The sequence below is a fragment of the Somniosus microcephalus genome, chromosome 4 (genome assembly GCF_052327205.1).
Source record: "Somniosus microcephalus isolate GS21.2 chromosome 4, FLI_Smic_1.0, whole genome shotgun sequence".
NCBI lineage: Eukaryota > Metazoa > Chordata > Chondrichthyes > Squaliformes > Somniosidae > Somniosus > Somniosus microcephalus.
Genome location: NC_140990.1, coordinates 207,485,988 through 207,504,681, shown reverse-complemented (window position 1 = coordinate 207,504,681; position 18,694 = coordinate 207,485,988). Strand labels below are relative to the sequence as shown.

At 43.6% G+C, this 18,694-nt stretch overlaps 1 protein-coding gene across 5 annotated transcripts in view; it reads right to left on the bottom strand.

The window, feature by feature from the left end:
- Nucleotides 1–18,694, bottom strand: part of LOC147120179 (diacylglycerol kinase beta-like) — a 752,216-nt gene that overhangs the window by 334,455 nt on the left and 399,067 nt on the right. For all 5 annotated transcript variants that reach the window (XM_085985737.1, XM_085985736.1, XM_085985741.1 and 2 more), the window contains one exon: nucleotides 530–628. In XM_085985737.1, coding sequence (XP_085841863.1) covers nucleotides 530–628 — 99 coding nt within the window. The remainder of the gene's footprint in view (nucleotides 1–529; nucleotides 629–18,694) is intronic.

The window sequence follows — 18,694 nt, the reverse complement described above, 5'->3', positions numbered from 1 at the left end:
AATTTATAAACTAATATCTTGTTTTATCACACACCAATAGAAATGTTCCAAATACCCAAACCTGCTCATAGCATTTACACTTTAATAGTAATTTTTCTGCAAGAAAACAATTAGCATATATTATTCACAATATCCAAACTGCGCCTGCACTTGAAATAAAATATACTTGAAGAAATCGGGGACTTTTTAAAAAGCAAAAAATGGTGACTAATTTCATTATTTACTTCTAACAATACTTGAAGTATTAAAAACACAGAAATGAGAAAAAGATCATTCAATGTGTTCTGACACTCAGGATTTTTATCTTCCTCCTGCTTTTGCATCTACATGCCTTTACTACCTGTTGAATCAAGAATTGGTCCATTGCTTTATGAACATTTCAATCAACTCAACATTTATGATATGTGAGAACGCCAGGAGTGGAATTCAAGCAACAGAGGAAATTGAAAAGATCAGGGGAAAGTAAAGCAAAATTAAACTTGAAATGTTCAGGCACTGTTCAAGAAATTCTAAACTGTTGAAGTCTTACCAGAACTACAGGACATATGTAGGAAGGAAGTAAAATGTGGTCTTTTAGTTGGCCACCATCACATTCAGGTTTGGTATGTGGGACACATTTGTTGTGAAGCTGCAATAAAAAAATACAAGCAATAAGTAACTCAAGCTAGACATGATGAACAGCTAAAGATAAACATAATGATCAATGATAGAGGGTGATACAACAAAATATATTCTAATGTAATTCACTGAAGACAAGAATCGAAGCTCAAGGATTGTATATTGATATATTACGATTAAAACAATGTGTACCTTTTTCAAACAATTATTTTTATCGAAAATATTGCAACCACAAAGCAAAAGACAAGGAGTGAAAGTACAATAAGTCCTCAGTGCACAAGTAGCTGAGGCCTGGAAGCAGGTTACCCATAAGCTGCAGAGCAAAATATGGCATGGAGAAAAATAAGAGCATTTGGTAACCAAAGAAATAAAAACAAGGATCAATAGTTAAATACAAAACTAAACTCAGTCTATGTTTGACACATTAGCTTAAAAATTCATGATGGGTCATTTCAGTTGCACTGATGTATCGGTGAAGAAAGTCTGTATGCTGAACGCAGTCATTTGTGAAAATGCAGTAGATTTCGCAATCTGTGGATTTTCGAAAGGGGTTGACAATGTAGTGTATGTGCCTTTAAGTCAGAACTACTATTTACAGCTCCTGTATACTGTAGTACCGGCAGTAACCACACCGGTATATAAGCTGTGCGCATGCCTCTGTACCCCAGTCTAGAGATTACCCTCCTCCAGTAAAGACCTGTTATTTGTTAATGTACAGCATCCATGTGATTATTTATCCACTGAACCACGGATCTAACAGTGGCGACGAGTGTCGATTCGAATCTACCTGCAACAAAAAAAAAAATAGTCGAGTCCAGGAACACGGGCGTCGACCGCGAGCAACCGCCCAGCAATCAGGCAGAGATCCAGCTTCGCTGGGGAGGCTGTGGCGAGCCGGGCTTGGTTCCCCAGCCACAACGAGCAGAAAGAGACCGACGACAGGTCCAGAGCAGACCCTTCCCGAGCAGCGGCGGCTGGAGCCGACCGACGGCAGAGAGAGAGCCGAGCAGCGTCGACGGGGTAAGAAAGAGGGTGAAGAGAGCAGGGCGCAGCCGGGGGTTGATCACCGAGCGGCGTCGAGGAAAAATACTGCAAACCGGAGAGAGGGTAAGAAACAGCCGGGTTCTAGACTGAGCGGCGTCGACAAATATCAAGAGAAGAACGCGCAGAGCACAGCCAGGGATCACGGGCTGATCAGGGTCCGCGGGGCGAAGCAAGGGGAGACGCCATTGAGCCGCGGAGAAGCAGGGAGAGCGCGGGAGACGCCATTGAGCCGCGGAGAAGCAGGGAGAGCGCGGGAGGCGCCATTGAGCCGCGGAGAAGGAAGAGCGCGGGAGACGCCATTTTGCGAAGCCGCAGCGGAGAAGACGGGCGAGCGCGGGAAGGAAGGAAAGCGCGGGAGACGCCATTTTGTGCCAGCGGAGAAGGGGAAGCGCGGGAGGCGCCATTGGTGATAGTTAACGCACAACCAAGGATGCCGAAGAGTGGCAGTATCTCTACATTCGACAATGAAGTCGAAGATTGGGCGACATATGTGGAACGTATTGAGGTGTACTGCAGGGCGAATGAAGTGCCAGATGCTAATAAAGCACTGGTTTTGTTAAATTCCATGGGTGCAAAAACTTATGGGTTACTGTGAAATCTAATAACCTCAGAGAAGCCGGTAAACAAGAATTTTGAAAGCATAGTAGAAATCCTACAGGACCACTTAAACCCCACACCGCTGCTGATAGCAGAACGATTTAAGTTCCATAAAAGGAACCAACACAAAGACGAAAGCAATGCTGAGTACCTAACGGAACTGCGCAAGCTATCGAAATACTGCCAGTTTGGAGCGGGACTAGCAGACACGTTAAGGGACAAGTTTGTGTGTGGGCTACAAAGTGAAGGAACCCAGAAACGGCTTCTATCAGAAAAGGACCTTACGCTGGACAAAGCTTTCAGTATGGCAGTATCACACGAAGCAGCCGCAAGGGGTGCTGCAGAGATACAACAGAGACCGCAAGAATATGGCACCAACGAAATGACCTATGGAACAGGGAAGTGCTATCGCTGCGGCAGAACAACACATGACCAGAAAGATTGTTGGTTCAAGGACCAAGTGTGCAGACAGTGTGGGAAAGCAGGACACATAGCAAGAGTCTGCAGGTCTGGGAAGAAAACCAACAGTAAGAAATCTCCACAGGAGAAGTACAAAAAGGTACACCATGTGATGGACAGTGGTTCAGACGAACAGAAAAGTGACACAGACTCCGGAAGCAAGGAGCTGGGTTGTCTGAAACTACATAAGGCAACCGAAATGGAGGATCACCAGACCATCTGGGTTACACTCAAGATAGACGGAGTCCAAGTGGAAATGGAATTGGACACAGGGTCAGCTCTAACAGTCATAAATCAAAGAGACTACAAGCAGCTATTTTCACACATACCCTTGAAAGCTACAGAGATTGTCTTGAAGACGTATACGGGGCAAAAAGTCTACCCCAAAGGGAAAATAAGGGTGAAAGTGACATATAAAGGTCAGGAAATACCTAAAATGGATATATATGTATTGCCAAATGGAGGACCACCACTGCTAGGACATGAATGGATCCGGAAGATACAATTGGATTGGCATTCCATACAGGCACTGAAGGTTGAGGCCAAAAAGGATGACGACGCCACACCTGGATGACTGTCAAAAATGCTAACTGACGCAAAAGAAGTATTCCAGGAGGGACTAGGAACACTAAAAGGAATAACAGCAACAATTAAAATAGAGGAAAATGCAAGCCCAAAGTTTCTGAAGGCCAGACCAGTGCCTTATGCGATCAGACCAGCGGTTGAAGCACAGCTGGAAGGGTTGGAACGTTCAGGAGTACTGTCCAAAGTGGACTGGAGCGAGTGGGCTACACCCATCGTTCCTGTAATGAAGAGGTCGTTGAGTAATACGCCTGGAGAACCAAAGAAGGTCCGCATCTGTGGGGATTTTAAGGTGACAGTGAACCCAGTCCTTCACACGGTGCAATATCCGCTTCCACGAATTGAGGATATTTTCGCCTTGCTATCTGGTGGTAAACGCTTCACCAAAATTGATCTAGCCCAGGCGTACTTGCAAATGGAGGTAGAAGAAGCTTCGAAACATTACCTTACGATCAACACCCATAAAGGTCTCTATCAATACAACCGGCTGGTATTTGGAGTAGCCTCGGCTCCGGCTATCTGGCAAAGGGCGATGGATCAGGTCCTGCAAGGGATTCCAGGGACCCAGTGTTATTTGGATGACCCGCAATGATTTGACGCTGTCACGGGTATATGAATTGACGGTGAGGGGATGGCCAGCACATGGCGACTCACTGTTGCCAGCATTCTCATCCAGAAGAGAACAGCTCTCAGTATGCCAGGGGACAGTGATGTGTGGATCCAGAGTGGTGATTCCACCCAAGTTAAGGGAGAGAGTGCTAAATGAGCTACATGAAGGTCATCTGGGGGGAGTGAAAATGAAAAGCCTTGCTAGGGCTTATGTGTGGTGGCCGGGAATCGATCAACAAATCGAAGACCTAACTAAGAGCTGCTTAGGATGTCAGAAGGTCCAAAATGCACCACCACATGCCCCTCTACACCCATGGGAGTGGCCCTCCTCTCCATGGCAACGGGTGCACATTGATTTCGCTGGTCCATTCATGGACTCAATGTTCTTAATAGCAGTGGATGCTCATTCAAAGTGGCCTGAGGTGATAAAGATGTCTTCAACCACTACAGAGAAAACGATTGCAGTCCTACGGACCATATTTGCCAGAAACGGTTTGCCAGAGCAGATCTGGTCTGATAATGGACCACAGTTTGTGTCCGATGAGTTCTAAAAATTCATGAAAAGGAATGGGGTAAGGCATTACACATCCGCCCCGTATCATCCAGCCACCAATGGATTGGCTGAGAGGTTCGTACAAACCTTTAAGAAGGCGATAAAGGCCATGTGCGACGAGGAAATTCCACTACAGCATAAGATGGACAATTTCTTATTAGCCTACCGAAACGCGACACATGCAGTTACCAACCAGACACCGGCCATGATGTTCTTTAACCGAAGGTTGAGATCTCATCTGGACTTGCTCAGACCAAATGTGCGAAGAAATGTTGAGGACAAACAATTCCAGCACATCAACGAGAAGCCGACAAGGTGCTTCAATGTAGGGCAACCAGTCTTGGCCCGGGACTATCGAACAGAGAAGTGGCAACCCGGAACGATATGTACAAGGCAGGGGCCATTAATGTACACAGTGGATGTCGGGGAGAACATTGTGAGACGCCACGTCGATCAGATCTTAGCGTCACAGGAATGCGTCAACCCCATGTCTCGAGTACCTGGGGATGAACCCGACATACCGGTAGCATCTACTTCAGACCCAGTAGCAGTGGAACCCGATGAACTACCCGATGAAAAGGGGTCAGAATCGCCTCTGCACCAAGAACAAGAACCTCTGGAAAGGCGCTATCCCGAAAGGGTCAGGAAGCCGCCCCAAAGACTGAATCTATAAATGGACTTTTGTTATTGAACGTACATGTAAAAATGTAATTGTTATTTGAGGATTAAGGGGGTATTATTAATCTAAAAAGGGAGGAATTGTAGTGTATGTGCCTTTAAGTCAGAATTACTTTTTACAGCTCCTGTGTACTGTAGTACCGGCAGTAACCACACCGGTATATAAGCTGTGCGCATGCCTCTGTACCCCAGTCTAGAGATTACCCTCCTCCAGTAAAGACCTGTTATTTGTTAATGTACAGCATCCGTGTGATTATTTATCCACTGAACCACGGATCTAAAAGACAAGGTGCTGCACAAGAGGCTTGCGGATAAAATTAAGGTCCATGGTATTATAGGAATTGGGGCCACACAGATTGGAAATTGGTTGAAGGATATAAAACTGAGAGTAGCGGTGAATGGATGTTTATTGGACTGGGGATACATAAACACTAGCATTCCTCAGGAGTCAGTGTTGGGTCCATTGACCTTCTTTATTCATATATAGACGAGCTGGTTATAGGGGCACAATATCAACATTTGCAGACAACACTAAAATAGAGACTGATTAACTGAAAAGGATCGTCAGTGATTTCACAAAGACACAGATAGGCTAGTAGATTGGACAGATGTCAACTGAAATGTAACGCAGAGAGATGTGGCGTGATACATTTTATGAGGAAAAATTAAGGCTTGGACATAAACATTAAAGGAAGACTTTAAAAGGAATGAAGACACTTCGGAGTTTCCAATACACAAATCTTTAAAAAAGTGGGAGAACAAGTTGATAAAGTTGTACAAATTGTATATTGGATCCTAGCTTTCATAAATAGGGGCGTAGAGTACATAAGCAATGAGATAATGCTAAACTTATATCAGTTATTGATTATGGTTAGAATACTGTATCCAGTTTCGGGTGCTCTACTTTACGAAGGGTGCCAAGGCCATAGAGAGGGTATAGAAGATAGTCACCAAGATATCAGGGATGAGAACTTTGTGGTTTTGAGATGAGAGTAGAAAACTGGACCAATTATCATTAGAACAGAGAAGGTTAAGAGGAGATTTGATAGAGGTGTGCACAATTAAGAGGGATTTTGATAAGGTAAATAAGGAAAAAACTATTTCCACTGATTGGTGAGTCAGTAACTAGAGGGCATAAATTTATCACCACCAATAGAAAAAAAGGAGACATTAGGAGAAACTTTTTATCCAGAGATTTTTTAGGACATGAAGCAATGTTGGAAGCAAAAGGCACAATTGATTTTAAAAGGGAAGAGTATAAGTATTTGAAAAAGACAATTTTAAAAGGGTTTGGGAAAATGACAGGGAAATAGAACTAAGTGCATAGTTCTTTCCGTGAGCGCTGGCTCACAGGCATGATGGGCCAAATTGCCACCTGTAAAGCTCTATGATTATGTGAATGCTAATAATGCAGTGCAGTTGTTTCTTACGGGTGAATTTCACAAACTTGAGGCAAATTTGGCAACACTGAAGGATATTTCTGTATGACCATAGTCCAGCTGATGTACATTCTCTGTGCTAATTATAAAATTCCAATTTGTGCCATTGCCCCTTCTATGCTAATATAGTCTCACTGGTTTGCTTTTACCTGCATCATTTGATTCCAGTTCCAAAGTGACACTTTTGCTGAATAAATGAGCTAAAATGGAGTTGTATTGTAATTCATATATGGCACTTCACTGGTAAAGCATAGCAATGTAGAATTAAGAAAATGCTTTGGACTCCCAACCCATGGTAATATCTACAATTTTACAACGGCTGCAGATCACGATCCAACACTCCTTGCTGCCCTAGCCCTGAACCGCATCTTTCTCCAGTTTCTCTCCTATCTCCCCTCATGCACTCTCTGAGCCTATCCTATCCATGAGACCCACGTCCTGCTCCCTCGACCCTATTCCTACTAAACAGCAGACAACCCAACTTCCCTTCCTGGCCCCCATGTTAGCCGACATTGTAAACGGTTCCCTCTCCTCAGGTACTGTCACCCTCCCTTTCAAAACCACTATCATCATCACCCCCACTTCTCAAAAAATCCACCCTTGACTCCTCTGTCCTTGCAAACTACCATCCCATCTCCAACCTCCCTTTCATCTCCAAAGTCCTGTGGGGTGGGGGGGGCGGAGAGAAATGCTAAATTGTCTCTTTCAATCTGCCACTGTGTTTCTCATACTCGCCCGCGTGTTAATTTTAATCAGCAACAACTTTTAAAGTGGTATTACTCTGTCCTCCAGCCAACAGAGCATGAAAGAAGTTACCAGCAGCTGCTATACTCACACACTCTGAAATATGCCATATGTGAAAATATGATATTTAAAGATTATTGCCAGATACAACTCCAGCCAGGATAGAAAGCATCAGAGTCCTGCAGCTTTACTCATGCAAGTTGTTTGGCCTTTATTTTTTATCATTCAATCATTTCTGTTAAACCTGTAGACTAAGTAGAGTCATAAAATTGAAGACTTCACCATGGGGTGGATGATGGTAGCAAACACAGAAAACCTTCCAGGAGCTGGGCATCAGAACATACACTTCACACTGCTTCTGATTGACAAATGGAGAGGGGGAAAACAGTTGTTAAATCACACAAGCGTTACATCTGTGAGTGTTTTCTGTAGTTACAGTGAACTTACTGCATCAAGCTTCTGCAATACAAATAACTGACAAAAAGTACATTCTACACCAGTATATCATCACCTTCTCCTAAACTATGTAGTGGCAAGCACTAGCTTTACAGTTTGCTGTCAACCCACAGATTACATATTTTTTTATATTCGTTCCTGGGATGTGGGCATCGCTGGCAAGGCCAGCATTTATTGCCAATCCCTAATTGCCCTTGAGAAGGTGGTGGTGAGCCGCCTTCTTGAACCGCTGCAGTCCGTGAGGTGAAGGTACTCCCACAGTGATGTTCGGAAGGGAGTTCCAGGATTTTGACCTAGCGACAATGAAGGATTGGCGATATACTTCCAAGTCAGGATGGTGTGTGACTTGGAGGGGAACTTGGGAGGTGGTGGTGTTCCCATGCACCTGCGGCCCTTGTCCTTCTAGATGGTAAAGGTTGCGGGTTTGGGAGGTGCTGCTGAAGAAGCCTTGGCGAGTTGCTGCAGTGCATCTTGTAGATGGTACACACTGCAGCCACGGTACGCCGGTGGTGGAGGGAGTGAATGTTTAAGGTGGTGGATGGGGTGCCAATCCAACAGGCTGCTTTATCTTGAATGTTGTCGAGCGTCTTGAGTGTTGAGCTGCACTCATCCAGGCAAGTGGAGAGTATTTCATCACACTCCTGACTTGTGCCTTGTAGATGGTGGAAAGGCTTTGGGGAGTCATGAGGTGAGACACTCGCCACAGAATACCCAGCCTCTGACCTGCTCTTGTTGCCAAAGGATTTATGTGACTGGTTCAGTTAAGTTTCTGGTCAATGGTGACCCACCCAGGATATTGATGGTGGGGGATTCGTTGATGGTAATGCCATTGAGTGTCAAGGGGCAGTGGTTAGAAGCTCATTTGTTGGAGATAGTCATTGCCTGGCACTTTTGTGGCGCGAATGTTATTTGCCACTTATCAGCCCAAGCCTGAATGTCGTCCAGGCATGGACTGCTTCATTATCTGAGGAGTTGCGAATGGAACTGAACACTGTGTAGTCATCAGCGAACATCCCCACTTCTGACCTTATGATGGAGGGAAGGTCATTGATGAAGCAGCTGAAGATGGTTGGGTCTAGGACACTGCTCTGAGGAACTCCTGCAGCGATGTCCTGGGGCTGTGATGATTGACCTCCAACCACCACAACCATCTTCCTTTGTGCTAGGTATGACTCCAGCCAGTGGAGAGTTTTCCCCCCGATTCCAATCGACTTCAGTCAAGGGCAGTCACTCTCACCTCACCTCTGGAATTCAGCTCTTTTGTCCATGTTTGGACTAAGGCTGTAATAAGGTCTGGAGCAGAGTGGTCCTGACTGATTCCAAACTGGGCATCAGTGAGCAGGTGTGTGATTGTGTGTTTTCTAAGAGCAAAACTATTTAAAATATTTCCCTGAAGGGTACTTATCCAATACTAAGCATTTCAGAACTTTCTTGGATTTTCAAGAACAATCCACCTTTTGATCCCAAATCATAAAATAAATCTGGAAAACAGTTATCATACAAGGAGCCCCCTTGTCCAAAGTGGGTTTTTTTCCCACTCCATTTTTGACAATTTTTTCCCCTTCTCCTGAAGATGTTGAGTCCCTGCTAGGGTGTGTTACCATGTCCTTTGGCAGAATCAGAAAAAAACTGACTCCAAGCCAAAAAAAGATATTAGGAGAGTTGACTAAAGCTTGGTCCAAGAAGTAGGTTTTAAGAAGGGTGTTAAAGGAGGAGAGAGGAGTAGAAAGGCGAGGAGGTTTATGGAGGGAATTCCAGAGCTTAGTGCCTATACGGCTGAAAGGCACAGCTGCTAATGGTATAGCGTGATTTAAATGCCATCAGCAATCAAAAATAATGAAGGAAAGCAATGGCAGGAAGAAACTCTTAAAATGCAAAAATGGCAGAATATCCAGCAAAATGCAATTCAAACTGCAAAAAGGAACAACAACTTTTATCAACAACAAAATTCCTTTCAGAAACCTGCTTAAGCAGGCCAAGATTGTGAAATCCTAAGGGCCCAGTTTACATGGGCAGTGGCTCACCAAAGTTAGAAAAGTCAATGTTGGACCGTTTAAACTAAATTTTAATACAGAAATGAGGCCCACGTATATTAGTAGCAAACTACCCATGGGAAAACTGGGTGCCCACAAACTGGATACGCATCTGATTTTCTGACCCACAACAGGTTTCAGTCGAAGCTTTGGAAAAATTGGGTCTAAAATGTTCTACGTGACTCCATCTGAGGTCTGAATATTCTGCAAGGTGTCTGGCTGCAGAAGCCATCTGTTACTTCTCCCGATGACATGAGCCTACACAAACACTTCACAGCTTGTCACCTACAGAAACATCTAAACACATAAAAAATTACTTTCATAACTTTTCCTTACCTCTGATACTCACCAGTGTCCCATTGAATTCTTTAAACCACTTCTGCAGCTGTCATATATACACATAAAAAATTACAGTAGACCCACATCATGCCTCACTTACCCTGGCGGGGTTCCCAGATGTCAGGAAGCCCGCAGCAGCAGTGGAAAAATGGGAAAAAGCCTCTTAACTGCCTGTTAACAGGCAGTTAAGTGGCTGCAATCTTCTTCCCGCCTCTAGGAGTCGGGACCCTGCGCAAATTGGGGACCCGACTCCCGGGAAGATTGGTTGGAGGCGGGTTGGGGGTGGGTTTAGGAACCGCTCCCATTTTTGGGGATTTTCCCAGCAGTCCCGCCTCCTCAAAATCCAGCCCAAGGAGTCTGCTTTGGAAGTTTACAGTGCATTTCCACATGGCACACAACACACTGATAAGATTGCAAGTCATTCTTCCTCTGACAATGTGGGGAAGATCTTTTGGCTGTAGCTTCTTTTGTGTGTAAACTGGGCACAACTAGAGCCATGTTGAGAATAAGGTGAGAGCAACTCAATCCACATAAAAAACAAATGTATACATTGGGAGGATCCCTCTTTTGGATCCTTTAACTTAATACTGTGGATTTTTCCAAATGTTGAAATTCATCCATCCATCCAAAGTATTATTTTGATAATAATTCTGTTTACAAAGATGGTAACTATTGCATAGCTGTCTTCTTTTTAATTTAAATATTTAAAAAAGATATGGGGAAATAATTGAAACTGAATTCTGAGTGGGCTTGATTGTTCCTAGATTTGAAATTTTACCATATGTAGGCCAATGGCACAACAAAGGATTTCTTTAAATTAGTCACAGATGCCTATTGTCACAAAATACATTTTATTCAGAAAGTATTATTTATTACATGCTGTCAACAATTAGAGTTTAACTTTAAAAAAAAAATAATGTCTAGCAGGGGTTCTGAAACTACGAACACACTAGGGATATGGTAAGAGTTTATAGTAGGTGCACACTTCAAAGAGATATATCCAAGATCACAAATACAGAAAACAAACTCTGGATCCTACATAATTAATGCTCTGGTGATTGCAGTTTCCAAGAGCCACCCTTGGCACAAACAACAGAATCCATTTGACTTCAATCGAATTACTAGGCAGCTTAGATCTACTTCTGCTGATATTTAACCCTCTCCCACTCAACTGCTGAAAACACCCACTCAACATGTTCTCAAGCATCCTTCTACAGCTGAAGAGATTTTCTTTCTATTTCAATTCTCAGTTTTAGATAATTCCTTGTCTTCTTCTCTCCAAATCTCCTCATGGTATGCGGCAATCTCCTGTAAAGGTGGTATCTGGATGACCTTCCCCATGGCTTTTAAAAATACTTATGAGCCAGTTGCTCAAGGGCACACAAGAGTCATTTAATTCTTTGATTTCCCTCCCTCGTTATGGAGAAGCAGCCTTCTAACATCGATTTTGAAATGAGGAAATTGCCATGTGGGGGAATAGTAAACCTGTGTCTTACTACTCAAGGTACGAGGATTTGGAGAAATGATCAGATTTTATTTTCTAAGTATAACTTAACCTGTTTTAATTTTACATAAATATAAAGCAAAAGACAGGAAGGAGAAAAACAAAAGTGGCAGGCAGAGAAATCAAGGGTTTAAATCAAACATGGCCACAGTAAATAATAATTCTAAAAGATCTAAGAGCGTTAAAAAAACAAGCCTGAAGGCTTTGTGTCTTAATGCGAGGAGCATTCGTAATAAGGTGGATGAATTAGCTACACAAATAGAGGTAAACGAATATGATATGATTGGGATTACAGAAACATGGCTCCACGGTGGCCAAGGCTGGGAACTCAACATCCAGGGGTATTCAATATTCAGGAAAGATAGGCAAAAAGGAAAAGGAGGTGGGGTAGCATTGCTGGTTAAAGAGGGGATTAACACAATTGAAAGGAAGGATATTAGCTCTGATGATGTGGAATCTGTATGGGTAGAACTGAAAAATACAAGGGGCAGAAAACGTTAGTGGGAGTGGTATATAGACCTCCAAACAGTAACGCGGAGGTCGGGGATGGCATTAAATGGGAAATTAGAGAAGTGTGCAATAAGGGCACAGCAGTTATCATGGGTGACTTTAATCTACATATAGACTGGGCTAACCAAATTAGTAACAATATACTGTGGAGGAGGAATTCCTAGAGTGTATACGGGATGGTTTCCTGGACCAATATGTCGAGGAACCAACTGGAGATCAGGCCATCTTAGACTGGGTATTATGTAATGAGAAAGGATTAATTAGCAATCTTGTTGTGTGAGGCCCCTTGGGTCAGAACGATCATAATATGATAGAATTCTTCATTAAGATGGAGAGTGAAATATTTGACTCAGAGACTAGGGTCCTGAATTTAAATAAAGGAGACTACGATGGTATGAGGTGAGAGTTGGGTAGGATTGATTGGCGAATGTCACTCAAACGGTTGACGGTGGATAGGCAATGGCAAACATTCAAAGATCGCATGGATGAAGTACAGAATTTGTTCATCCCAGTTTGGCATAAAAATAAAACAAAAAAGGTGACTCAACCGTGGCTAACAAGGGAAATTAGGGATAGCATAAGATCCAAGGAGAGGACATATAAATTGGCCAGAAAAAGCAGTAAACCTGAGGAGTGGGAGTAGTTTAGGATTCAGCAAAGGAGGACAAAGGGATTAATTAAGAGGGGGGGAAATAGAGTATGAGTGTAAGCGTGCAGGGAACATAAAAACTGACTGTAAAAGCTTTTATACATATGTGAAGAGAAAAAGATTGGTGAAGTCAAGCGTAGGTCCCTTGCAGTCAGAATCAGGGGAATTTATAATGGGGAACAAAGAAATTGCAGACCAATTAAATACATACTTTGGTTCTGTCTTCACAAAGGAGGACACAAATAACCTCCCAGAGAGGTCGGGGAACATAGGGTCTAATGACAGGGAGAAACTGATAGAAATCAGTATTTGTAGGGAAATGGTGTTAGGGAAATTGATGGGATTGAGGGCCGATAAATCCCCAGGGCCTGATAATCTACATCCTAGGGTACTTAAGGAAGTGGCCCTAGAAATAGCAGATGCATTGCTGGTCATCTTCCAAAATTCGATACACCCTGGAACAGTACCCATGGATTGGCGGGCAGCTAATGTTACCCCACTGTTCAAAAAGGGTGGTAGAGAGAAAATGGGGAATTACAGACCGGTAAGCCTGACATCGGTAGTGGGGAAAATGCTAGAGTCCATTATAAAGGATGTAATAGCAGAGCACTTGGAAAAAAGTGACAGGATCAGACAAAGTCAACATGGATTTACAAAAGGTAAATCGTGCTCGACTAATCGACTGGAATTTTTTGAGGATGTAACTGGTAAAATAGATAAGGGAGAACCAGTGGATGTGGTGTATTTGGATTTTAAAAAGGCTTTCGATAAGGTCCCGCATAAGAGATTAGCATGTAAAATTAAGGCACATGGGATTGGGGGCAAGGTATTGAATTGGATAGAGTTTGCAGACGACACAAAGCTGGGTGGTCATGTGTGCTGTGAGGAGGATGCCGAGAAACTCCAGTATGATTTGGACAGGTTGGGTGATTGGGCAGAAGCATGGCAGATGCAGTATAAGAACATAAGAACATAAGAAATAGGAGCAGGAGTAGGCCAATCAGCCCCTCGAGCCTGCTCCGCCATTCAATAAGATCATGGCTGATCTGATCCTAACCACCAATCTACTATCACAGAACCATCTCCTGAATCTAACAGAATTAGACACACGAATTAGGATCAGGATCAGGCTACACGGGCCCTGGGCCCGCTCCGCTACCCACAGGGCCATGTCCGATCCGAACCTAGACTCATGTCCAAATTCCTGCCCGCTCCCCGTAACTCTTAATTCCCTTTACTTCTAGGAAACTGTCTATTTCTGTTTTAAATTTATGTAATGATTTAGCTTCTACAGCTTTTTGGGGCAGCATATTCCATGGACCTACCACCCTCTGAGTGAAGTAGTTCCTCCTCATCTCAGTTTTGAAAGAACAGCCCCTTATTCTAAGACTATGCCCCCTAGTTCTAGTTTCACCCATCATCGGGAACATCCTCCCCGCATCCACCCGATCCAACCCCTTCACAATCTTATATGTTTCAATAAGATCGCCTCTCATTCTTCTGAACTCCAATGAGTAGAGTCCCAATCTACTCAACCTCTCCTCATATGTCCATCCCCTCATCCCCGGGATTAACCGAGTGAACCTTCTTTGTACTGACTCGAGAGCAAGTATGTCCTTTCTTAAGTATGGACACCAAAACTGTATGCAGTATTCCAGGTGCGGTCTCACCAACACCTTGTACAACTGAAGCAATACCTCCCTATTTTTATATTCTATCCCCCTAGCAATGAAAGCCTACATTCCATTGGCCTTCTTAATCACTTGCTGCACCTGCATACTAACCTTTTGAGTTTCGTGCACCAGGACCCCCAGATCCCTTTGTACTTCAGTACTTTCCAGTTTCTTGCCATTAAGATAATAACTTGCTCTACGATTTTTCCTGCCAAAGTGCATAACCTCACACTTTCCAGTATTGTATTCCATCTGCCAAATCTCTGCCCACTTACTTAGCCTGTCTATGTCCCCTTGCAGGTTTTTTATGTCCTCCTCACTCACTACTTTCCCTTCCATCTTAGTATCATCTGCAAACTTTGATATGTTACACTCGGTCCCCTCCTCCAAATCGTTAATATAGATTGTAAAGAGTTGGGGACCCAGCACTGACCCCTGCAGAACACCACTTGTTACTGATTGCCAGTCTGAGAATGAACCATTTATCCCAACTCTCTGCCTTCTGTTAGATAGCCAATCCTCTATCCATGCCAGAATATTACCCCCAATCCCGTGATTTTTTATCTTAAGCAATAATCCTTTGTGTGGCACCTTGTCAAATGCCTTTTGGAAGTCTAAATACACTACGTCCACTGGTTCCCCTTTATCCACCCTATATGTTACTTCCTCAAAGAACTCCAGCAAATTTGTCAAACATGACTTCCCCTTCATAAAACCATGCTGACTTTGTCCTATTAAATTATGATTATCCAAATGTCCTGTTACTGTCTCCTTAATAATGGACTCCAAAATTTTACCTACCACAGATGTTAGGCTAACCGGTCTATAGTTTCCAGCCTTCTGTCTACTGCCCTTTTTAAATAAGGGTGTTACATTAGCAGTTTTCCAGTCTGCCGGGACCTTTGCTGAGTCAAGGGAGTTTTGGAAAATTATTACCAATGCATCCACAATCCCGACCGCCACTTCCCTCAAGACCCTAGGATGTAAGCCATCAGGTCCAGGTGATTTATCCGCCTTGAGTCCCATTATTTTACCGAGTACCACTTCCTTAGTGATTTTGATCGTGTTTAGCTCCTCCCCCCCTATAGCCCCCTGTTTGTCCAGTGTTGGGATATTCTTAGTGTCCTCTACTGTAAAGACTGATACAAAATATTCATTCAGTGTTTTTGCCATCTCCATATTTCCCACCATTAATTTCCCGGTCTCATCCTCTAAGGGACCAACATTTACTTTAGCCACCCTTTTTCTTTTTATATAACTATAAAAACTCTTACTATCTGTTTTTATATTTTTTGCTAATTTACTTTCATAATCTATCTTCCCTTTCTTAATCAATCTTTTTGTTATTTTTTGCTGTCTTTTAAAGTTTTCCCAATCCTCTATCCTCCCACTAGATTTGGCTACCTTATATGCCCTTGTTTTTAGTCGAATACTATCCTTAATTTCTTTACTTAGCCATGGATGGCTGTCTTTTACACCCTTTTCTTCTCAGTGGAATATATATTTTTTGGAAGTTGTAAAATAACTCTGTACACCACTGATCATGTATCGTCTTACCCTTTAATCTATTTTCCCAATCCACTCTACTCAATTCCACTCTCATACCTTCATAGTCTCCTTTATTCAAGCTTAGCATGCTTGTTTGAGATCCAACCTTCTCACCCTCTAATTGAATATGGAATTCAACCATGTTATGGTCACTCATTCCAAGGGGATCCTTTACTAGGACATTTTTAATTAATCCTGTCTCGTTACACAGGACCAGATCTAAGGTTGCTTGCCCCCTGGTCGGTTCAGTTACATACTGCTCAAGAAACCCATCCTTAATACACTCAATGAACTCATCCTCAAGGCAGCCCTGCCCAATTTGATTTGTCCAATTAATATGATAGCTAAAATCCCCCATAATTATAGATGTTCCCTTATTACAAGCCTCAACTATTTCCTGATTAATACTCCGTCCAACAGAGTTGCAACTGTTCGGAGGCCTATAGACTACGCCCACCAGTGTTTTTTTCCCCTTATTATTCCTTACCTCCACCCAAACTGTTTCATTATCCTGATCTTTTGACCCAATATCATTTCTCTGTATTACAGTGATTCCTTCCTTTATTAACATAGCCACCCCACCTCCCCTGCCTTCCTGCCTGTCCTTCCTGATCGTTAAATAACCTGGTATGTTTAATTCCCAGGCATTGTCACCCTGCAGCCATGTTTCTGTAATGGCCACAAGATCATACCCATATGTAGTTATTTGTGCCATTAACTCGTCTATTTTGTTACGAATGCTACGTGCATTCAGATAGAGAACTTTCAAATATGTTTTGTGACACTTAGTTCCTGCTTTTGCCCTTTTTATTACTTTACCTTTTACTCCATACCTTCTGCCCCTTCTTGACACGCTCTGGTTTTTAATTTCCCTACTGCTACCTAAATCTATGACCTTCTCTGTTGTCATTTTTATTATTTGCTCTCTAGGAACCTCCCCCCCACTAGTTAGTTTAAAGCCCTCTCTACAGCCCTAGTTATATGATCCGCCAGGACTCTAGTCCCAGCACTGGCCAAGTGAAGCCCGTCCCAATGGAACAGCTCCCTCCTGCCCCAGTACTGGTGCCAGTGTCCCAGGAAGCAAAACCCATTTCTCCCACACCAGTCTTTGAGCCACACATTTAACTCTCTAATTTTATTTGTCCTAGCCAAATTCGCTCGTGGCTTATTACCCTTGAGGTTCTGTTTTTTAATTTGACCCCTAGCTGCTCATACTCCTTTAACAGAACCGGCTTCCTAGTCCTATCTACGTCGTTTATACCAACATGGACCACGACAACTGGGTCCACCCCCTCCCACTGCAAGTTGCTTTCCAGCCCAGAGGAAATGTCCTTAACCCTGGCACCGGGTAGGCAACACAGCCTTCGGGACTCTCGCTCTCGGCTGCAGAGAGCTCTATCTATCCCCCTAATAATACTATCCCCTACCACTACAACATTTCTATTTACTCCCCCCTCTTGAATGGCCCCCCGTTCCACGGTGCTGTGGCCAGGTTGCTCATCCTCCCTGCAGTCCCTGCTCCTGTCCCCACAGGGAGTAAGAACCTCGAACCTGTTGGACAAGAGCAAGGGCTGCGGCTCCTCCAGCTCTACCTCCTGGATCCCCGTACCTGCCTCACTCGTAGTCACACCGTCCTGTCCCTGACCATGGGCTACATCTGAATTAATTAACTTCATAGGTGTGACCACCTCCTGATACACAGAGTCCAGGTACTTCTCCCCTTCCCTGATGTGTCGCAGTGTCTGAAGCTCAGACTCCAGCTCATCAACACGGAGCTGGAGTTCCTGTAGCAGCAGACACTTGTCACAGACGTAATCACCGTGAGCCTCAATGGGGTCCACCGGCTCCCACATCTCGCAACAGTAACACATCACCTGCTCCATTCTATGTAATTAATTAAATTTTTTATTGTTAGTTATGGACACCCTCTGCCCGATTTTAGATGCTGGTATCCCCTTTAATTAATTGGATTTAAATTAAATCAATCCCTCTAGTTACACCAGTTAAATGGTTTACCAACAGTCACTCTGCACCAGAAAGGCCTTATTAACTACAATCCACGGAGTTAAAGTTTGAAAAGAGCACCTAACACCCCACTTACCCTAACTCACACCTACCCAAACTCAGAGCACTCTTTGATGACTTGCACTCAGTGCTTGCTCACACTAGCCTGGTCTTTTTGTACTGTTTGTTTGTTTACAGCCAAATGAGTCACCCCTGCTGATTGGTTAGAAAACTGGTTTCCACTGCCTGCTGTGCCAATTTACTCCTACTGCAGTGTAACCTTGTTTTACTCTTCTTAAACCAACTGAATCCCAAATATTTAACTTTTCCTCTTTACTTAAACTGCTTAAGTAATCTTATCAAGAATGATTTAAAGAGAAATAACAATTAAAGAACTCTCACACTTAACCAAACTCAGTGCACTCTTTGATGACTTGCACTACGGTCGGGGTACTCACGCGTCTGGCCGGAGGAAATGCCGGTTTTCAGCATGCACAGCACATGTGGGGAAAACCGGCATTTCCTGTCCTCTGAACGAAGGGGTTCAGAGGCAGAACGCGCGTGACTGCACAGGCAGCGCGTGCGCAGTAAAATTCCTTCCCCCCCCCCCCAGAGTTGCGCGCGTGTAAAGGCCTCCGGTCTTTACGCGTGGAAA